General features: G+C 33.8%; 2 protein-coding genes and 1 pseudogene across 2 annotated transcripts; all 3 read left to right on the forward strand.

Moving 5' to 3' along the window:
• Nucleotides 1–445: 445 nt before the first annotated feature.
• On the forward strand, nt 446–3297 carry LOC140971337 (uncharacterized). Its single transcript, XM_073433557.1, has 7 exons — nt 446–924; nt 1517–1654; nt 1762–1830; nt 1917–1988; nt 2094–2176; nt 2329–2674; nt 3094–3297. Exons 1-7 carry the CDS (start codon nt 490–492, stop codon nt 3136–3138), a joined length of 1188 nt encoding a protein of 395 aa, XP_073289658.1. The 5' UTR covers nt 446–489; the 3' UTR covers nt 3139–3297.
• Nucleotides 3298–4642: 1345 nt separating this feature from the next.
• On the forward strand, nt 4643–11011 carry LOC140971338 (uncharacterized). Its single transcript, XM_073433558.1, has 11 exons — nt 4643–5038; nt 6214–6336; nt 6483–6579; nt 7516–7551; nt 7926–8113; nt 8205–8307; nt 8736–8917; nt 9010–9087; nt 9306–9408; nt 9481–9574; nt 10535–11011. Exons 1-11 carry the CDS (start codon nt 4725–4727, stop codon nt 10864–10866), a joined length of 1650 nt encoding a protein of 549 aa, XP_073289659.1. The 5' UTR covers nt 4643–4724; the 3' UTR covers nt 10867–11011.
• A 3476-nt stretch (nt 11012–14487) lies between these two features.
• Nucleotides 14488–18805, forward strand: LOC140971339 (protein PHOX1-like; annotated as a pseudogene).
• Nucleotides 18806–19228: the final 423 nt, after the last annotated feature.

The raw sequence follows: 19228 nt of genomic DNA on the forward strand, positions 1-19228 counted from the left end.
ATATAGTATAAAATTCCTTAAAAAGTGGATTGGAATAAGAAGTCGTTCAACTATATTTGTGCAATTAATTTCATTTACTCGACATCTACTATTTGTGAGAATTATACAAAAAAATGAACATTATGCTAAAATTAGTTTATAAAGAGAGTTTAACAATAATATATCTATTACTGATTACTGAAGGATCGAATATATACTTCATTTAATGAAATAATAAATAAAATAAAATTTCCATTTATTTTATTTTAATAACAAAATAGAGAATGAAATGCTTTTTTATTATCTCGTAAAAACAGTATAAACACTCTTATGGAATAGTTTTACATATTAAAAAAATATTTTATTTGTTTCATTTATTAAAAATATTATTTTTATAGTAAAATAACATTAAAAAGGAAAGTAGAAGAAGAACTACCACAAAAATAAAAATAAATCTAAAATAAAAAATATGGCAAAACAAGTACAATGTAACGTCGAACCACCACACAAATGGCAGCCGCACATTTCCCCGCCGCACATTTCCAGCGGCCGAGCACCCCGGTCACCACCAAGTCCTCCTCCGCTGCCACCTTCTTCCACTCTCTCCCTAAGTACGCCACCAAAACCAAATCTTCACCTCCACTCAAATTCACATACAATAAAGATTTCAGGCGTGTGTTTAAGCTTAGAAGCATAACCCAAGAAACCGAAAGCCAGCCCAAACCAAGCTCAACCTCCGACACGCAGCAGCATTTGGTGGAGTTCTTGTACGAGGATCTTCCCCATCTGTTTGATGATCAAGGGATTGATCGGACGGCTTATGACGAGCGTGTGAATTTCAGAGATCCCATCACGAAGCACGGAAGTATCGGGGGGTACCTCTTCAATATCGCCATGTTGAAGAAGCTCTTCAACCCAGATTTCCAGTTGCACTGGGTTAAACAGGTATTCTTTTTTAGCACTTTCAATGGATTACAAGTGGGAAATATCAACCTGCAGCTCATCTACCACTAAGGTTCCAAGCTAGAGACAACGTTTCAGGTTTTTTTTTCCCCGCAGGATGTCCAAATTCAGAAAATAAACACACTACGGTAGTCTACTCGCAATATAGACTATGTTTGTACTATGTTTGTTCAATATATTTAGGTAGTCGACTTGCAGAACCCACTCGAATTATTTTCCAAATATGTGTGTTGAACTTGTACCAAAGCACATAGTTCTACCTTTAGTCCAATGCTTTTATTCCTAACATAAACATGCCTCTTGGTACATATCAATCATTCTAGAATTAACTGATTTTTCAGCCTATTTGATGTTTTAGAGTAACATGGTTAAAAGTAGATGTGAAACACAAATGATTTGAATATATTTCTAATAATGTCTCTTATGATGTCCCAACATTTCTTGCATAAATTTTTCACTTGTCGTCGTGAAAAATTGGAACGCGAATGGAGGCTGCTAAGACCTGTGAATTTTGCCATTTGCATCAGACACAGAAGCCATTTTTTCTTAAATGACTTATTGTATAATGGTGTAGACAGGAGCTTATGAGATAACTACAAGATGGACTATGGTGATGAAGTTTGCTCTATTGCCTTGGAAGCCTGAATTAGTCTTCACAGGCACTTCTGTTATGGGCATCAACCCACAAACTAATAAATTCTGCAGCCATCTGGTAGGATTTTACTATTCATACTCGACGACGCGAGCAATAGATATATAATTATAATTTTACAATAATCTTTAGCTAATTACATTTATCTACAACCATTTCATCTCCAGGACTATTGGGATTCCATTGAGAACAATGAATATTTCTCTGTGGAAGGTTTACTTGAAGTGCTGAAGCAAGTAATAGACATTGCACATAATATTACATACTATAAAGAATACTTTGCAAGTGATTTTCTTTGATTCTTCGAGTGCCACCTTTGCAGCTGCGTTTTTACAAGATTCCGGACTTGGAAACACCTAAATATCAGATACTGAAACGAACTGCCAATTATGAGGTCCTGAATTCGTATAAGTAGAATCAGCCGCAGTTGTCTCATTTAAATTTTTTTAGAAAATAATTGAACGAGCATTAGTAATAAGATCTGTGATATGATATGCAGGTAAGAAAGTATGAGCCATTTATCGTGGTCGAAACAGATACGGACAAGCTATCTGGTTCAAGCGGCTTTAACTCGGTTGCTGGGTAAGCTTCTATGAATCACAGCCCAAACTCTTACCTACATGGATTGGATAATCCCGTGCTTGTAGTTTTTCATGACTGAATCTTTTAAATCCTGTGTATATTGCATCTTTCTTCTTAATGTTTTACTATTTGAAATTCAACATATCTCCTAGGTACATATTTGGGAAAAATGGCACAATGGAGAAAATACCAATGACAACTCCGGTGTTTACTCAAGCATTTGACCCGGAGATCTCCAAGCTTTCTATTCAAATAGTTCTTCCGGCAGACAAAGATTTGAGCAGTTTACCAGCTCCAAATCAAGATAGTGTTAAGTTGAATAAAGTTGAAGGTGGTATAGCTGCAGTTTCAAGATTCAGTGGAAAACCAACAGATGATATTGCTCGAGAGAAGGAAAACGCACTTCGATCTGCACTCGTAAGAGACGGTCTGAATCCCAAAGTCGGTTGTACGCTAGCTCGATATAACGATCCCGGTCGAACTTGGAGTTTTATAATGGTAAGTCGATCTAAATCTTCTCTGCTTTATGCACAAAATCATATTTACCAATATTCACTGCACATTTTCCCATTCTTATCCATCAATTGTGAGAGAAAAAAATAGTTTCTTGTAGTAATCGTATTTGCGCGGTTAAGTTGATCAAACATGGGGGCATGTGTTTCACATAGCTGGTCTCGAGTTCGTTGAACGTGAGAGTTGTTGAAGCTCACAAAATGCAGTTGTCACATGCCTAAAATCTCATTTTCTTGGTTTCTTTAAATATCGTTCGGCTTGAGACACGGGATATGATAAATGATCTATAATACAAGGATAAATTGAAAGACGTAGATAACATAGCTGTGCAGTACTTGAGTCAAACGTCAGATGAAATAAACAATACTTACATTTGTCTTTGTTTCATGTGTGGTGATATGCAGAGGAATGAAATTCTTATATGGCTTGAAGAGTTTTCGTTGGACTGAGCATCTGGAACCCTTTGCTTCATTTTGATCGATATTTGAATGTAAATGGATGGCAATTAATTGCTTCAAATAATCTTTTCAAATAGGAATTCAACATTTTAAACAAAATTAGTAGACATATTGTTTCACTTCATTTATATATTTCTTTATTAATTTTTATATTATTTTATTTTCATGTATGACTATTACTTAAATCAATCTTCTTGTATCCACTTTATCACTAAATAACTTAAATCAATCTTCTCATATCCAAGAAATTGCATAATTGCAAGGAAGTTTTAAAAAATACTTTAAAAATACTTATGTTGTATTTGGATTAATAAATCTGAGAGGATGTATTTATTTGATTTCAAGTCATTTTGACTTTGTTGGATTAGCAAAAATTTAATGTTGTACTTGGATTGATGATCATGTACATGAATTTCAAATATATTCAAATGTATTTTTGTTATTTTAGATAAATCAGCTTATATATTTCAAATTCATCTTTTACATATTTATACAGTGTTTCATTTTAATTAGGACGAATTTCAAATTCACTCAATAATATTGTTATTTGAAATTCATTCTACTTTGTGTAACGCGTATGTAAATAAGTAAGATATTAATTTAAAATTTGATCTATTGTTTCATTGTAATAAAACTGTAACTGAAATCCATGGATTTCAAATCCATTTCTCAAGTACACCTTATATGAATTTGAAATTCATCTCATATCAATTTATACAATTTTAATAGTAATTGTCGTGAATTTTAAATACTATCAAGAAATCAAAATAATATATTCCACAAATCAAATTTATCATTCTAAATCAAATTGAACAACCCCAACACAACCTTAATTTGTATCAATTAGTTTAATATGTTTTAATTAATTTAATACAATATTTATTAGAACATACATATGACATAACCAACATGGTCATTGGTCAACAATTATTTTTTATATAAAAAAAAATTGTCAACAACCTTATTTTGATAACACCAAATAATTGATGATTGCATGCACCATGAAATTTTCGGCAATTAAAGTTGTAATATAATAAATTGAAATCAATATTTATCATTAGTATATTCTATAAATTAATATTGTTGGGACAGTAAAATTTTAATAATTTAGAATGGTATAAATTATTATTTTAAATAAAAAAAATTCGATTCAAAAAATAACAATTTAAGTACATAAAATCGTTTTGTTTTTTTTTTAAAAAAAATTAATCTACATATCATATTCCTCGATTTAATATAAAAAGAAAATCCAGTGTACGTAAATAATAAAATAAAATTCATTTTATAACGTGAGTATAAGTTTACATAAATTTATAAGAATGTTTTGAAAATTATTATCTTATTAATATATCAAAATTATTAATTTAGAATGATGAAACCAAAAAATATATATTTTAATGAACATTATTAAATATTAATTTATTGATGTCCACGACCCCACCAAAACTATCCGAGCCGTAGTCCCCAAGGAAAATGACCAAGACTCGCATAAACTTGCACAATAAGATATATAATCGACCCGTAGTCCCTAGTCATCGTTCGACATCACACTACTTCACAGTTGAAAAGAAGCAAAGATGGGCCTCGGGAAACTGAGAATTGGTGGGGCATGGAGTGGGGTGCTGGAAGTCGAACTAGATGACTGGACAGTGGCCATGTTGAGACAAGAAGTGGCAAACCGATCAAACTGCGTTGGGCCTCACTCCATAAACCTCATATGCGGGGGAAAAATGCTCAGAGATGGTGATGGCTCTGAGAAATTGACCCAATTGGGTGTCAAAAACAACGCCAAGATTTTTGCTTCCAAGGTTTCTTCTGATCAAGTCGGGAAGTCTCAAAAAGATGAGTTCTTGGCCGAGGAAGAGCGCGCCAACAAACTTTCCAGGCTCAAGTTAGTGTGTTTGTAATTGTTGTGCCTGTTTTCTATGTGTGTGGATCTTGGGTTATTTGGAGTATTGCGGTTTTGATGATTTTTTTATGATTGCATAATCATAGTAGATTGTCTCTTGAAGAATCTTTCCTATAATTTTTTTCCCTGAATTTTTGGACTGAGTTCTGTTCTTGTGTCCATTTGGTCGTATTTCTTGGGCTTCTTTGAATTTTCTAATTGTGTATTGGAATGATCAAAGTGGTTTGTAAACGATCAAGTTGCCGTATAACTCGCACAATTCACTGAATTGTGGATGGATTGTGGCCATGTAACGGATAAATGCGTAACTTGATGTTATTGTTGGTTTTGGTAAATGTTAAACTTGGTATGATTGATGGGTTCTGGATATATGATGTGATTCTGGGAGAAATTTGTAGACCAAATGCTACTTCAGTGTGTCTGAGTCTGAGCTTCAATCGTTGATTTTTGGGTATTTCTCCATCTAGTATTGGTGTATCAGTCTATGTGTTTGAATAAGCGAATTAGGAGTTTTGCCTATTTTCCCCCTCTTTTTCAGTGTCTTTGATAGTTGGTTCTGCTGCTGTCCTGGTAAATGCTGTGACTTAATACTGAATTGCCTGTTGACTACAGAGCTAGCTCATAGTGGTGAACACTTGTTATTTTCTGCGATTTTGGTCACGAGCTCGTGGTAAATTGCATATCTAAGTGTCAATTATCTTCTCTCAAAATTTTACCATAAAATTCACTATGATTTCAGATTTTCTGGATGTATTGGGCGGCCAAAATCTGCACTTTATTCTTGCCCTTGTCTGGGGATGTTAGTTTTCTATTAGTCAAATTTGAGTGTGATAGCAGTATGTTAAACAGGGCCTTTGATACTTTTGGGATAGAAAATAAATTTGCATTGATTGGGTCTTAAGAAATTTCAGGTGCATATTTATTGAGCAAGAAATCTAATCTATCTGTATAGACATTGCAGTCTTCTTTTCTTCTGGTCATGGTTATAGTTTTAAGATGTAGTGTTTTTCTTACCAGTTTTTTTTAACAATTATCATATTAAGTTCAAGCACAATTCGATATCCAGAACGATCAGTCTTGTGATTCATTCACTTATGCTGAGACATTACTCTGCATTCATTTTTCTCGCTCTCTTTGTGACATGATTGACATCACAGAGCTGCTGCTACGTCATTGGCCAGTAGACATGTAGATGGTTCATTACCTGATGGAGACTTCAATCTAGAGCTGGAAAATCAGAGTGGGGAGAAAGTGCAGTTGGGATCTGAAACTGACCAACGGTATGAGTATACTCCAAGCTAGTGTATTAATGTTTGTATCTGATATGGTTTTTGAATGTATGTGGATGATGAGATCAAACTGTTACTAAAGGAGTTAAATCTATGTTGCTTCTTTAATCATAAAACTCGAAATTTCTATGTGGCAGGGCAATAATGATGGGACTCATGCTTCACACAAATGGAAAAGCACTGATACGAAAGCAACAATATAGAGATGCATTGGAAGTCCTCACCCTTGGTGAGGTAAGTGTCTAAAAACCTAATGAGAAAGATAATAAATTCATCGTGAATGCATTGAAATCGAAATTTTTGTTTTTGGCTAAGGAATTTGATTTGGGGAGAGAATATGGAGCTTGTGTTTTTAAACGAGATCAATCTTGTTGTATGTATTTGAAATCTAATATTAAATTTCGAGGAGGTGAATTTGAAATCTATCTATAAAAACATCCAAACAACTAAAATAGATTGAAATATTTGATTTCAAATTACTTGGTCCAAATGCACCCTCGAGAGAATTGCACGATACAACTGTAACGTGAACCATAATTATATGTGAAAAGGATGATATGTAAAGTATATTTTCCATTTGCAAGAATGGTTTAAAATTTTTGGATTTAGAAATATTAAGGATCGGTTGGTCATACACCTGGGGTGTTCCACTGAAAAAATTTCAAAACGCTAAAATTCTTATTATTACTGTTATTATTCAACAAAAGATCCCGCTTTCGTGTAGTTTGAGATAACATCTCACAGATAAACATTGCATGAGAAATCACTCCATGTAAATTACAAAAAAATATAATAATCCGATTTGAGTGTATCATCTTTGATTTACAACATATATAAAATAACTAGGTTGGTTGATATAGCTTAATTTTCCTTGTTATGGATTGTCTTAAATTTAGATTAAAATATTTATACTCTTTCGGCAACCAGGCTTCTATAACTTTCTACTCATGCTATCTGGAATGATGCTTTTATGTTTCAACAATTAGTTCATGTTTTTATGCATGCCTTTCCTTGATGTTGTTGGCTTGTCTATTTCTTTCTGTATTGCCTTGCAAAGTTGTCGATTTCATTAGAATCTTTTCACAATCCCCATAGGGTTATTTGTCTATTAATTTAATATCAATTTTTCAGATATCTCCTGATTATGCGACAACCTTTTCTTTCTTGTAGGAGGCTTTTTCTCTGTGCGACCCAAAGCTTGTTGAGGTGAGACATCGTTTTGTTTTAGTAATTGTAACAAAGAAACTTCTCATTCTTTTTCTCAAACTAAATTTCAGAGAATCAAGTCCTTACATTCCTTGTCATTCTCAACAATCATCAGTTATGAAGCTTGTCTAGTGGATCTATTATTTGCAATCATATCGAAAAAAGTATCAGTTTATCCCATTTTTTTCATTTTTCAATCTCCAACACAATGTGGATCAACTGAAAACTTGAAACAATAGTTGGGTCATTTTGTCTTAGTTATTGTAGCACCTTAGTTTGTGGAAAGAATTGAAAAGAAATTATCAGCCAAATAATTCTTGGAGCACATTTAGACAATAACCTTATGCTTGTGGCCTTTGTTTTTGGACCTACAGATGGTTGACAACGTATCAATTCTTCAAATAGACATGGTGTGGTGCTATTTTATGCTCCGAGATATCAGTTGGCTTTCCGTAGCAGGTATCCGCCTCGCAAAAGCCAGAGAAGGCATTGAGCGTTCTCATGGAAAGGAATCTGCTCGCCTGAGGATTCTTCAAGGAGGTCGTTTTCCTGAGCTAGCCTTGTGAGTCATGGATCACCTTTAGCATTGCAAGTAGTTTTTGCAGCACCTTGTTGCATCAAACTAGGTTTATGTTGTCATTATTCATCTGTAGACACTTGAGAATGGAGTTGCTAGAAGGAGTGGTTGCATATCACGGTGGTCAGTTGCAAAAATCGAAAGAATTCCTGACATCAGCGCAGGCTAAATTTTTCCAGGTTAATTGACCATAGTCTGCTGCTTCTTGTACACCGCCTGTGATTTTATTAACAATTTTTGCTCGTGTCAATCCATCTTTATTGTATTCAGAGAAATTTGATTTACTATCGATTATATTTTTATCTGAGGTTCCCTTACAAGAATGAGATAAGGAAAGGTTCCCTTCTGACTTTTTCTTTATGAGTTGCAATTTAATCAGGTAGTTGCACATTATTTTTCTTAACAAACTAAATGCAATTTTATTTAAATTCATTTGTGGAAAGCATTTTCTTGTTCGAATTTATGTTGCCATGTAAATTTCAAATTTTGAAGTGAAGGGGTATACTGTGGATTGATATTCCATGTTCCATTCTTCATTATGAGTTCTTGGGTACTTCATTCCAGAACCAATTATTGTTTCAGTACATTAACACGTGTGTTGTTTCAGCTCCAAGTTCCTGATGAAACCCTGTCTTTTCTAATGAGCATGGGTTATAAAGATCGTGAAGCAAAGAGGGCCCTACGCATGAACAACTTGGATGTTGGAAGTGCTGTTGATTTTCTTGTTGAGGAAAAGGCAAAAAGGGCTAAAAAACGTGAGGAGAATCTTAGAAGACAGGAAGAAATCCTGTGAGTTTTAACATGTTTAATATAATCATCACGCTTTATCTTATGGTTGTCCTACACAGTGCAATGTTTATTTGACTAGAATTCAATGCCAGGGAGCAAAAACAATATGGAGTGACTCCTCTTAAGAAAGCAGTGGATCTCCAGAAAGTATATGAATTGGTCTCCATAGGGTAAGATTTGTCGGCAAAGTGAGAAGTAAGAATAGTTGTAGATATAGAGGTTCATTTGCTTATTCGGTTGACTGACAAACCATTACAAATGTGGCCATTAACCGGTAATTGGAATGAGTTCGCTTTCTTGTGAATCTACATTTTCCTTGCGCTTTTCATGGAATTATCAAGTTTGTGCCATAAGCATTGATGTATTTCTGAAATTTTCCGATGTACAGGTTTGAGAAAGATCTTGCTGCAGAGGCCCTTCGCAGAAATGAAAATGATACCCAGAAGGCTTTGGATGACTTGACAAACCCTGAAACAAATTCTGCTTTACAAGTCAGTTCGCATGTTTAATGTTTCAGTTTTGTTCTCCTGAATTCCAACCATTGTTTTTGTTTGGATGTGCAGAATGAAATTATATCAAGGAAAAGGAAAAGGTCGCGTCAAGCAGAAGCTGCTGCTAGAGGAAGTCTTTTATCCATGGGTTTCACGAGTGCATCAGGTATCTAAAATTCGTTACAGATCCCAATATGAGAACTAATACAGGAGAATATACAGAGTTTTCAAATCATATGTTGCATCAAGGGATTCTTTGTTTATGTTCTTAGCCTTTTTTTAATGATGTATAATTATCCCGAGGTACACAATATGAGATCCTGCATAGTTATTGTCTTTGGTTTATGGGATCACAGAAGGAAATCAGTCATACTCAGAGAAGAGATTATATAAAACAGAATTTTAGTCGTGTAGAAATACATGCTGAGAAAAAGTAAAAATTCATTTTAATGAAAAAGCCTGAATCAAAATTAACATTATTCAAAGTTGAGAAAAAGCACAGGGCTTCCGTAAAGACATTCTTGTGGTTAAATTCAAAGCTAAGGCAATTGTGAAGCACCTCCATGCAGATAAATTCATTTTATGCTGAGGTAAGAGATGAGTACTGGCATATGCCCCCAGTCTAGACAAATGTACGATAATTGTTTGAGGTAGTTTAGGCTTGTATACGCCCTGTTTAAATAATGGAACTAATGTGAACGACAACTGAGGAAGACGGCAATATCAAGGTCCAAAGTTTATTTATTTGGCTTTCATAAATGATCCTCGATAGAATTGAGGGAATACAGAAGAATCGTTCACTCGACCCCAATAACTATGATAAATTTTGGAACATCGTTTTTCATGTTTAAGTTGCGAAATATATGAACTATTGGTCCCCTATCTTATTCTAGTTCATTCTTAAGGGTTGCAAAGTTGACCCTAGGATGCAGAAGCGTTGAACACTTATTTTTCATCCTTTTTCTTCTCGAGTTACCTTCCCATTAGTGTAGGTATGGGCTAAACAAGGATTAGTAACAGGGGGAAGGCAGATTCAGTGCCGTGCAATCTAGCTTCTTTATCATGCCATATATTATGAGTTGCATGGAATATATTTTTATTAATGTTTCATTTTTACTCTTATTAGTGGACGAAGCTCTTCACAAGTTTAGCGATGAAGAGCAGGCATTAAACTATCTACTCGGACAACTGAACGGAAGTACCACAGATGCATCAGGCATAAATCTTTCTGTTCCACCAAAGAATGCTCATGAGACGGAAAACTTAGGATCCAATGATATAGGCAGCAGCTCTGGAGGTACATCAAACGACAACGATTTTAAGGTTCGGGATATGGAGATGGAAGGTGAACTAACAGAAGAACTGAACAATACAGATGCATATTCCGACTATGATATTGACGTTACAATAGAAGGTGAGGCGATAAACGAGTACTTGGCATTGTTAAATTCTGCATAAAATGTGGTAAAAGTTCTTACATAGACCTGAGAATTTTTAGAACTTGTTCAACTTTGACTCAACTATGTATAGCCTGCACTCATGAGTCATGGATGGTTCTGAATTTGGTTTTAATAATAGCAAAGAGATGGGGTCTCATTTGCTATATGTCTTGTCTACTACAAGATTTTCTCACACAAATTTCCCATCTGTATAGATTGTTAAATTAAAAATAAAAATAAAACTTTTTTATATAAACTTTATTTCCTATTTTTATTTTATTTTAATATATACTTTGTTTACTGTTTTAGAAAATGATTGTTTTGTTAACAAAACCTATGTTATTCTATTTTATTTCCGGACATAAAAATGACAAAAAATTGAACCAGTCCTGATATATACCAATTTTAATTGGGGTTAACCAGATCATAACTGAGCTTAATCAGTATATATTATTCGTGAATTTGATGATAAAAAAATCAAAATATTGTTTAATTAATTCATTTATGACAAAAACTTGTGTGAGACGGTCTCACGGGTCGTATTTGTGAGACGGATCTCTTATTTGGGTCATCCATGAAAAAGTATTACTTTTTATGCTAAGAGTATTACTTTTTATTGTGAATATGGGTAGGGTTGATCCGTCTCACAGATTAAGATCCGTTAGACGGTCTCACATGATACCCACTCTTCATTTATTGAAAAAATTACGACGGGCTAGTGTGATATAGGCAAAATACAATCATTGACTGACTAAATATAAAATTTAGCGTACTTGGAAAAAATACACAAAAATATATGTAGAATTACTTTTAAAAACAAAAATATTAATTAATAAAATTGAAAAGATAAAAAGAGCACATAAGAATAGTTTGCTTGCTTTCTTAGAAAAAAAGAAAGAAAGAGTAGTTGGCTTGCAAGCAAGATATCACAAAAAGGAGGTCCAACCACAATTTATGACGTGAAAGTAAAGGCAAAAAAGAAACAGGCTCGCACCGACTATATATATATATATTTTTTTTGGCAAAAACTTGTGTGAGACGGTCTCATGAATCGTATTTTGTGAGACAGATCTCTTATTTGGGTCATCCACGAAAAAATATTATTTTTTATTCTAAGAGTATTACTTTTTATTGTGAATATCTGTAGGGTTGATTAGTGTTACAGATAAAAATTCGTGAGACCGTCTCACAAGAGACCTACTCATTTTTTTTTAAAAAAAAAGGATTTTATAAACAAATGGGTAATATTTTAAAAAATATAGATATCTTGATATTTTGAAATTTAAATTTGTATGAAGTTATGTGCAAATAAATCCAATATCATCAAGGCTCATCGGAAATGAATTTTTAAAATTATTTTATTTTAATATATATCAAATATTATTTTGGGTGTTGACAATTATTAATTTTTATTTAGACCTTATTAATCTTTCTCCATTTTCTTTCACGGAATGAGATCTCTTTCAGAATGAAAATCTCTTCACTAATTTGTATAACATTTTTTACTACACAAATATATATGGGCGTAGAAGTCCAATTATATATAATTTACTTACGAAACAATGAAGATAAGGGTTCATCATACTCGTATATATATGTATAAAAACTCTACATAAATTAGAATGCACAAAAAATTTCGTGAGACCGTCTCATGGGTTAATTTTATGATAAGAATATATAACCATATCTGATTCATAAATAATTATTATATTTCCATGTGGACTTTGATGGTTGAGTTCCTTATTTAATTTAATGATTTTTGAATATATGAGAGAGAGAGAGAGTGCATTCATTTCAAATTGAAATTCTTTTACAGCAAACGTATTCGTTTGGTGATAGAAAACTCAATCCAGCAATTTCCAATCATCCAATAAGCAAATCATTAAACCAAAATTTATTTAGTAAAATTTGAGTTGTATCGTTATCAAAAACATGTGAGTTGACTCCACCCGTCTCCAACTCAATCAGTTATAATTCTCATACATTTATTAATTGATTTTCAACAAAATGTGCATGAAAATGTAAATAAATGAAATTTACAAAATGTTAGAGGTGGATCTAAGAGTTTTAATGAAATGATTTATTTATATTTCGAAGTCATTTTATTAAAAATTCACATTAATTTTTTTTTAGAAAATATTATCCGACACAGTCTCCTAATATTCCTCGAGTAATCGGCCACCCTTTTGTAAAGTTGAACAACGTGGGATCACACGAATCGTTTGTATGGCACGAGCCATGTTCGTAGCCGGTAGCACCTTTCTAATATAATCACCATTACAACCTGTCTATTTGTTCTTTTTGCCAACTAATTCTGCTTCTTGTAGATTTTTTTTTTTAATTTTATGAAAAAGATATTTTAATGTATGGCTTTTTATATATATATATATAATTTTTATGTAGGTCTGAGCACATCTCTCTTGTTTTGAAGAATTGAGTACTGCAGATGCGTCTTGATATGCTTATTAAGAGCATGTTCGAAGGTGAGATGAACTCCTGACCATTGGTCAGATACTCGTGTACATCACCAAATCATGTACATCTTGGGACGACCTTTGGCTTCTTGCTTATTGTCGTATCAGACTTAAAAAGCTTAAATATATTTATTATGTTGGGTAACTCGTACATAAATATAATCGAATTATTTAGTGCTTACGTGAAAATAAACAATGACTTGTCTTTAATTCTCTCAATATCATTAAATTATATGTGTATATCATATTTTAATAGAAGTTGGTATAATGTGTTGGTGATCCAAAAGTTAAAATTTTGTTATATCATATGGAGATAAGCACTCCTAATGATGACTTTCAAGACTTGTAAAAAATCGATGAATTTGAGATGTATTGAAAAAAAAAATGTAATCTTTTGATGAATGGACAGTGCCGATTTCAACTATGGTATAAATTTACACAACTCATTAAAATTGTATTTTAGAAAAATAATATATCAAATTTCCATTAAACAAAGATAATTATGCTAATTTCCAGGATTTTTTTTTTTGAAAAAATAGAACCCGGAATCACTGTTTTTTGTATATGGATTGGATAAATCTTTAGTTAATGCAGTAACGTCCAAACCACGTTATTCAGGTAAACGCAAACTCTGTGAGATAGACTAACCCAAAAAAATATTGACAAGAAGAATCGTACTCATAACTGATGTTAATATATGATTTTATATTGACCTATTACTATCGGTGAGTATGGAGAGTTTGAGTCACTTTTTGTTTGCCTGTCCTTTCACCAGAGCGTTTCATTTTGCAACCATCTGGAGTTCCTTGAAATATTCAAGAAAGCTTACCATGGTATGTCTTCAGATTATGAACTCAAGAGCTTTGTGAATTTCTACTACCAATATGTGGATATGCTTCTCTTTAATTACTGGAAAAAATATTATTTTGTCGTTTTATTTTTATATTTCTAACAGTGAATCAGACTTGTTCGTTAAGAAAACAAATTATATGTCTGGTCGATAGAGTCACACCCTCTCATTTTCAATGTAATTATTTCAGATATGTTTTAATATTTACAACAATAAAAATTATTATTATATTTCCTGTGGAAAAAAAACAGGAAAAAAAAGGTGGCAAGTGATAGAGACAGCTGAAATTGTTGGTGAAGCATTTGGCCAATACCCATAATCTTGGAATACACGGAAACCCCGTCGGTCCTATTTGTCGTCTCTCGTTATACGAATATATTTTTAGTGAAAATGTCCCGAAAATTTAAAATCAAGAATCCCACTTTCGATTTTGTAGTAATTTATGAGAAAAAAAAATTGCCGCAGACCTCCTTTTTCGTTCCTTTCCAGCGTATTGACATGGTATAATGTAATAATTTATATGATTCCTTTTTCCTTTTGTGGTTTTTATGCCAGCTCCAGAGCTCTTGTTCTTGGTGAATATCATTGGGTTTCCTTCCTTTCATCTGCAATCCTTTGATTTTTTTTTCCTTGGAAAATCCCAGAATATTTTGAACGAGGATCGACCCTTTCAGAAGTTGCGTCATCCAATCAAATCATTTCAATCTTTTTGTCTCCTTTAAAAAGAAGAAGGGCTACAATCGTCAATCTTTGCTTGCAGCTGAATTAAGGTTTATTCTATATCTGTACCGTTTCTAGATTGGGATTTGAGGGGGAAAAAATACTTTTTGGTGGGATCGTTCATTTCTTGGTATCTGTATTAGTAGTTTGTTGGATTGTGGGGCAATTTTCTGAGCTTTCCGGGTGAAGATTTGGTTTTGTTTCTCGTTTTTTTGGGATATAAATTGGTGTGTAGGTGTAATTGCATATGGTGTTTGGTCTAAAGTATAAAGCTTGGATTTGATTGGTAAATTAGGCTTCAGATTTTTTCAGATTGATTTCGTTTTAATATCCTTCTTTAATAGGAAACTTCAAGCAAATTATTATTCTTAGAAAATCGATTGGGACTAAGGCCGTATAACTTTAGGGGTAAGATAGGTGTTAGATATTGAAATTAGTTTTTGTTTGTCTGAAATCTTGAATTTTAATATGGGGAAACATGGCGGAACAAACAAGAAAACATTGGGAGATAAATCAGGGGAATCCAACTTGGGGCAAAGTAAAGCTAGTGAAAATAGTCCAAGAGCTTTTGATAAGGACACTGCCATATTTATTTCTATGTCGCAAGAATTAAAGAACGATGGCAATAGATTGTTTCAGAGGAGGGACTATGAAGGCGCAATGTTAAAGTATGAGAAAGCCATAAAATTACTTCCAAGAAACCATATTGATGTATCCTATCTACGGAGTAATATGGCCGCTTGCTATATGCAGTTAGGTATTAGTGAGTATCCAAGGGCGATCCACGAATGCAATTTAGCCCTTGAGGTCACACCAAAATACAGTAAGGCTCTCTTGAAGAGAGCTCGGTGTTATGAAGCATTGAATAAGCTAGATTTGGCACTAAGAGATGTTGGGACGGTATTGAAGATGGAACAAAATAATATAATGGCAAGTGAAATTGCAGAAAGGGTGAAAAGCACACTAGAGAGACAAGGCTCAAGAGCAAATGAAATTCTGATAGACCTGATTCCGTTACCTGAATATCTCGAGCCTCCTCCTCCGCCTCCAATTAAGGTATCCAAAGAGAAGACTAAGAAAAAGAAAAGCAACAATGTAATGGAAAAGATAGTTGATGACAAGATGAAAGAAAATAAGGATGGGAAAGAAAGTGACGAGAAGGAAATGAAAGGAGAAATTGAAGAAAGAAACACTGATACTGTTATTATGACAAGGAAGTCTGATGAACGTATTGATGAAAAGAAGGCTGAGGACAAATTAGTCGTGGAGGAAGAGAAAATTAGTAATGGTGTGGGTGAAGAGCCTAAAAGAACTGTGAAATTGGTATTTGGAGAAGACATAAGATGGGCTCAGATTCCGGTCAACTGCAACATGCCGAAGCTTAGAGAAATTATTTCTGATCGGTTTCCCAGCTCTAAAGCTGTTCACGTCAAGTATAAAGATGAAGAAGGTGACCTGGTCACAATTGCCACCGCAGAAGAACTGAGGTGGGCTGAAGTGGCTTCAGGACATGGTTCTGTTAAACTATATATTGTTGAAGTTAATCCAGATCAAGATCCCTCGTGTCAAAAGGTTAAAAGGGTTGAAACAGAAGCCCAGCTTGACATGAAACGTGTTACTGAAAATGGACATGTGGGAAGAAGAAAGGAGTTACGGAGTGAGTCATCTTGTATCAGTGATTGGATCATTGAGTTTGCTCAATTCTTCAAGAACTATGCTGGGTTTGACATTGATTCTTACCTAGATCTCCATGAGGTTGGAATGAAACTCTATTCTGAAGCTATGGAGGAGGCAATCACTAGTGAAGAGGCTCAGGACCTTTTCAGCACTGCGGCAGATACATTCCAAGAGCTGCAGCTTTGGCATTGTTTAATTGGGGTAATGTTCACATGTCCAGGGCAAGAAAGAAGGTTTATTTTACCGAGGATTCTTCTAGAGAATCTGTTCTTATGCAGATCAAGTGCGCGTATGATTGGGCACAGAAGGAGTACGTAGAAGCCGGGAAGAAATATGAAGAGGCACTGAAAATTAAACCAAATTTCTATGAGGCTATTCTAGCTTGTGGGCAGCAACAGTTTGAGCAGGCCAAACTTTCTTGGTATTATGCAGTCGGTACTAATATTGATCTAGAATCATGGCCTTCAACAGAAGTTCTTCAGCTTTACAACAATGCCGAGGAAAACATGGAAAAGGGTATGCTCATGTGGGAAGATGTGGAAGAACGCCGTCTCAATGAACTGTCCAAGCCAAAGAAAGTTGAAACCCTGTTGCAGAAAATGAAACTGGAGAACTCGTTCAAACATATTTCTGCAAATGAGGCCTCAGAGCAGGCTTCAAATGTTAGATCACAGATATTTGTGATTTGGGGTACCATGCTTTACGAAAGATCCATTATGGAATTCAAATTAGGACTTCCTGTGTGGCAAGAATGTTTGGAGGTTGCTGTTGAAAAATTTGAACTTGCTGGAGCTTCTCCGACTGATATTGCTGTTATGATAAAGAATCACTGCTCCATAGACACTACATCGAAAGGTGATGCATAGACTTAGCATCTCAGGATGTTGGATATTTTGATTTAAATAATTACTTGAAAGTCTTCTAACATCTATATTTGGTTTCAGGCTTGGGATTCAATATTGACGAGATTGTTCAGGCATGGAATGAAATGTATGAAGCTAAAACATGGCAGAGAAGCATTCCTTGTTTCCGATTAGAGCCACTGCTTCGAAGAAGAGCTTCAAAACTTTATTATGCCCTTGAACATGCGTAGCTGCTCAAGTTGATGCATCATAGAGGAAATCGAAACCAGAGAGAATCCCTTGGCATGAATTTGTGCTTATTGAATTCTGGTAAGTAAGATAAAGATATCGGCCATTATGTTACAACAATATGATTTTTCTGTTGGATCCCAGCTATAAGAAAAGTAGAAATGACCTGAATTCTCCATTAGTTAAAGATTTACATGAGATATGACCTCAAGGATTTACCACAGCTTTTGGTTACGGAAACCAGAAATTTGTTGAAACGGTCTAGAATGATCGCTAATTCCTACCAGTTATTTGTAATATAGCTTAGATGGCGAATCTGAAGTACGAAATAAGTTGTGCTAAAGTTAGTTACAGTTGTGCTAAAGTTAGTTATGAGGTAATTTTAAGTTTATGAATGTAATGATAGAGGAAAACATTATATGATGATTGATCCATCTCGTGGTTCAAATGCCTACAGTCTAACTCATACTCGAAATGTGGATTTTTGGATTTATGTGCTCCGTTCTATCCTGGATGTCTTATTAATTATCTGCTTTCGGAGTACCATTGAAAGGGCAATTAAAACTATAAGCTTGAGGGAATTAAATTAGAAGTGAGTTTCTGCGTTCAGCTTATTCAATGTTCTTGTTAAATCATATATTCTTACAAAAGCTCGTAAACATGCGTTCTTGAATGAGGAATCTGATGCAGCTAGATATATATAAAACACAACGAACTTTGTTTAATGTGGAAATCTCCTGTATTCTTGTTTAGTCGTTACTGGTAAAGTTTAGATGATAATATCTCCATGCAGGTTTACTTCCTCTGGTGGGGCATTTTGTGATGAATTAAAGTGCAAAATCAATCAACTGATTACTTTTCACGTTTCATGAGATGAGTTTCGAGGGAGCCATCTCTGCATCATCTTGGCCTCTCCCCATCACAGTAATTTTTTAGAACATGAAAATATATTGTTTTTTCTATAAATTAATTTCTATGGTTTTGGTTGTATGTCTCACTTTTTTCTTTTCTTTTCTTTTTTTTTTAAGAACTTATATTGGTATTGTTTGGCCTGTGAGATTAATGTAATTGAAATTTGGTTTTTACGTTAGTTTAATATTTGTCAATGGATAGAGGCGTCTAGTTATCATGGATTTTGGTTTACTTTAGTTTTTTTTCCTTCTATTTTTTAATTTTCAAATGAGCATCAGGTAATTTTTTTTAGTAGACAGAATACTGCCATGGTAACATGATTGGATTTACTTGAACGTGGTTAATGTTTCATGTTTTTGTCCAACTCAAGCATTGTGTGGAACCCTGAAATTTTGAAAAATAGATTTTACTGAGAAGTTTAGTGGAGGAAATTCTCTTTTTTATATAAATATTTAATGTGATTGTGCATTATAGTTCTGTTGAATGACTAGCTTAGTGCAAAAACAAAAGACATTTATGCATGTTACCTTTTCGAAAAGTATGTCTAGTAGTCGATAATACTATTAGTTATCATCGCGCAATGTAAAATATTAACCGAAATCAATTGAATTAAGAGAATTCCATTTTTTAATGTTTTAAAATTCAATTAAATTAAAG

This window comes from Primulina huaijiensis, chromosome 2, assembly GCF_012295235.1.
Source record: "Primulina huaijiensis isolate GDHJ02 chromosome 2, ASM1229523v2, whole genome shotgun sequence".
Taxonomy (NCBI): Eukaryota; Viridiplantae; Streptophyta; class Magnoliopsida; order Lamiales; family Gesneriaceae; genus Primulina; species Primulina huaijiensis.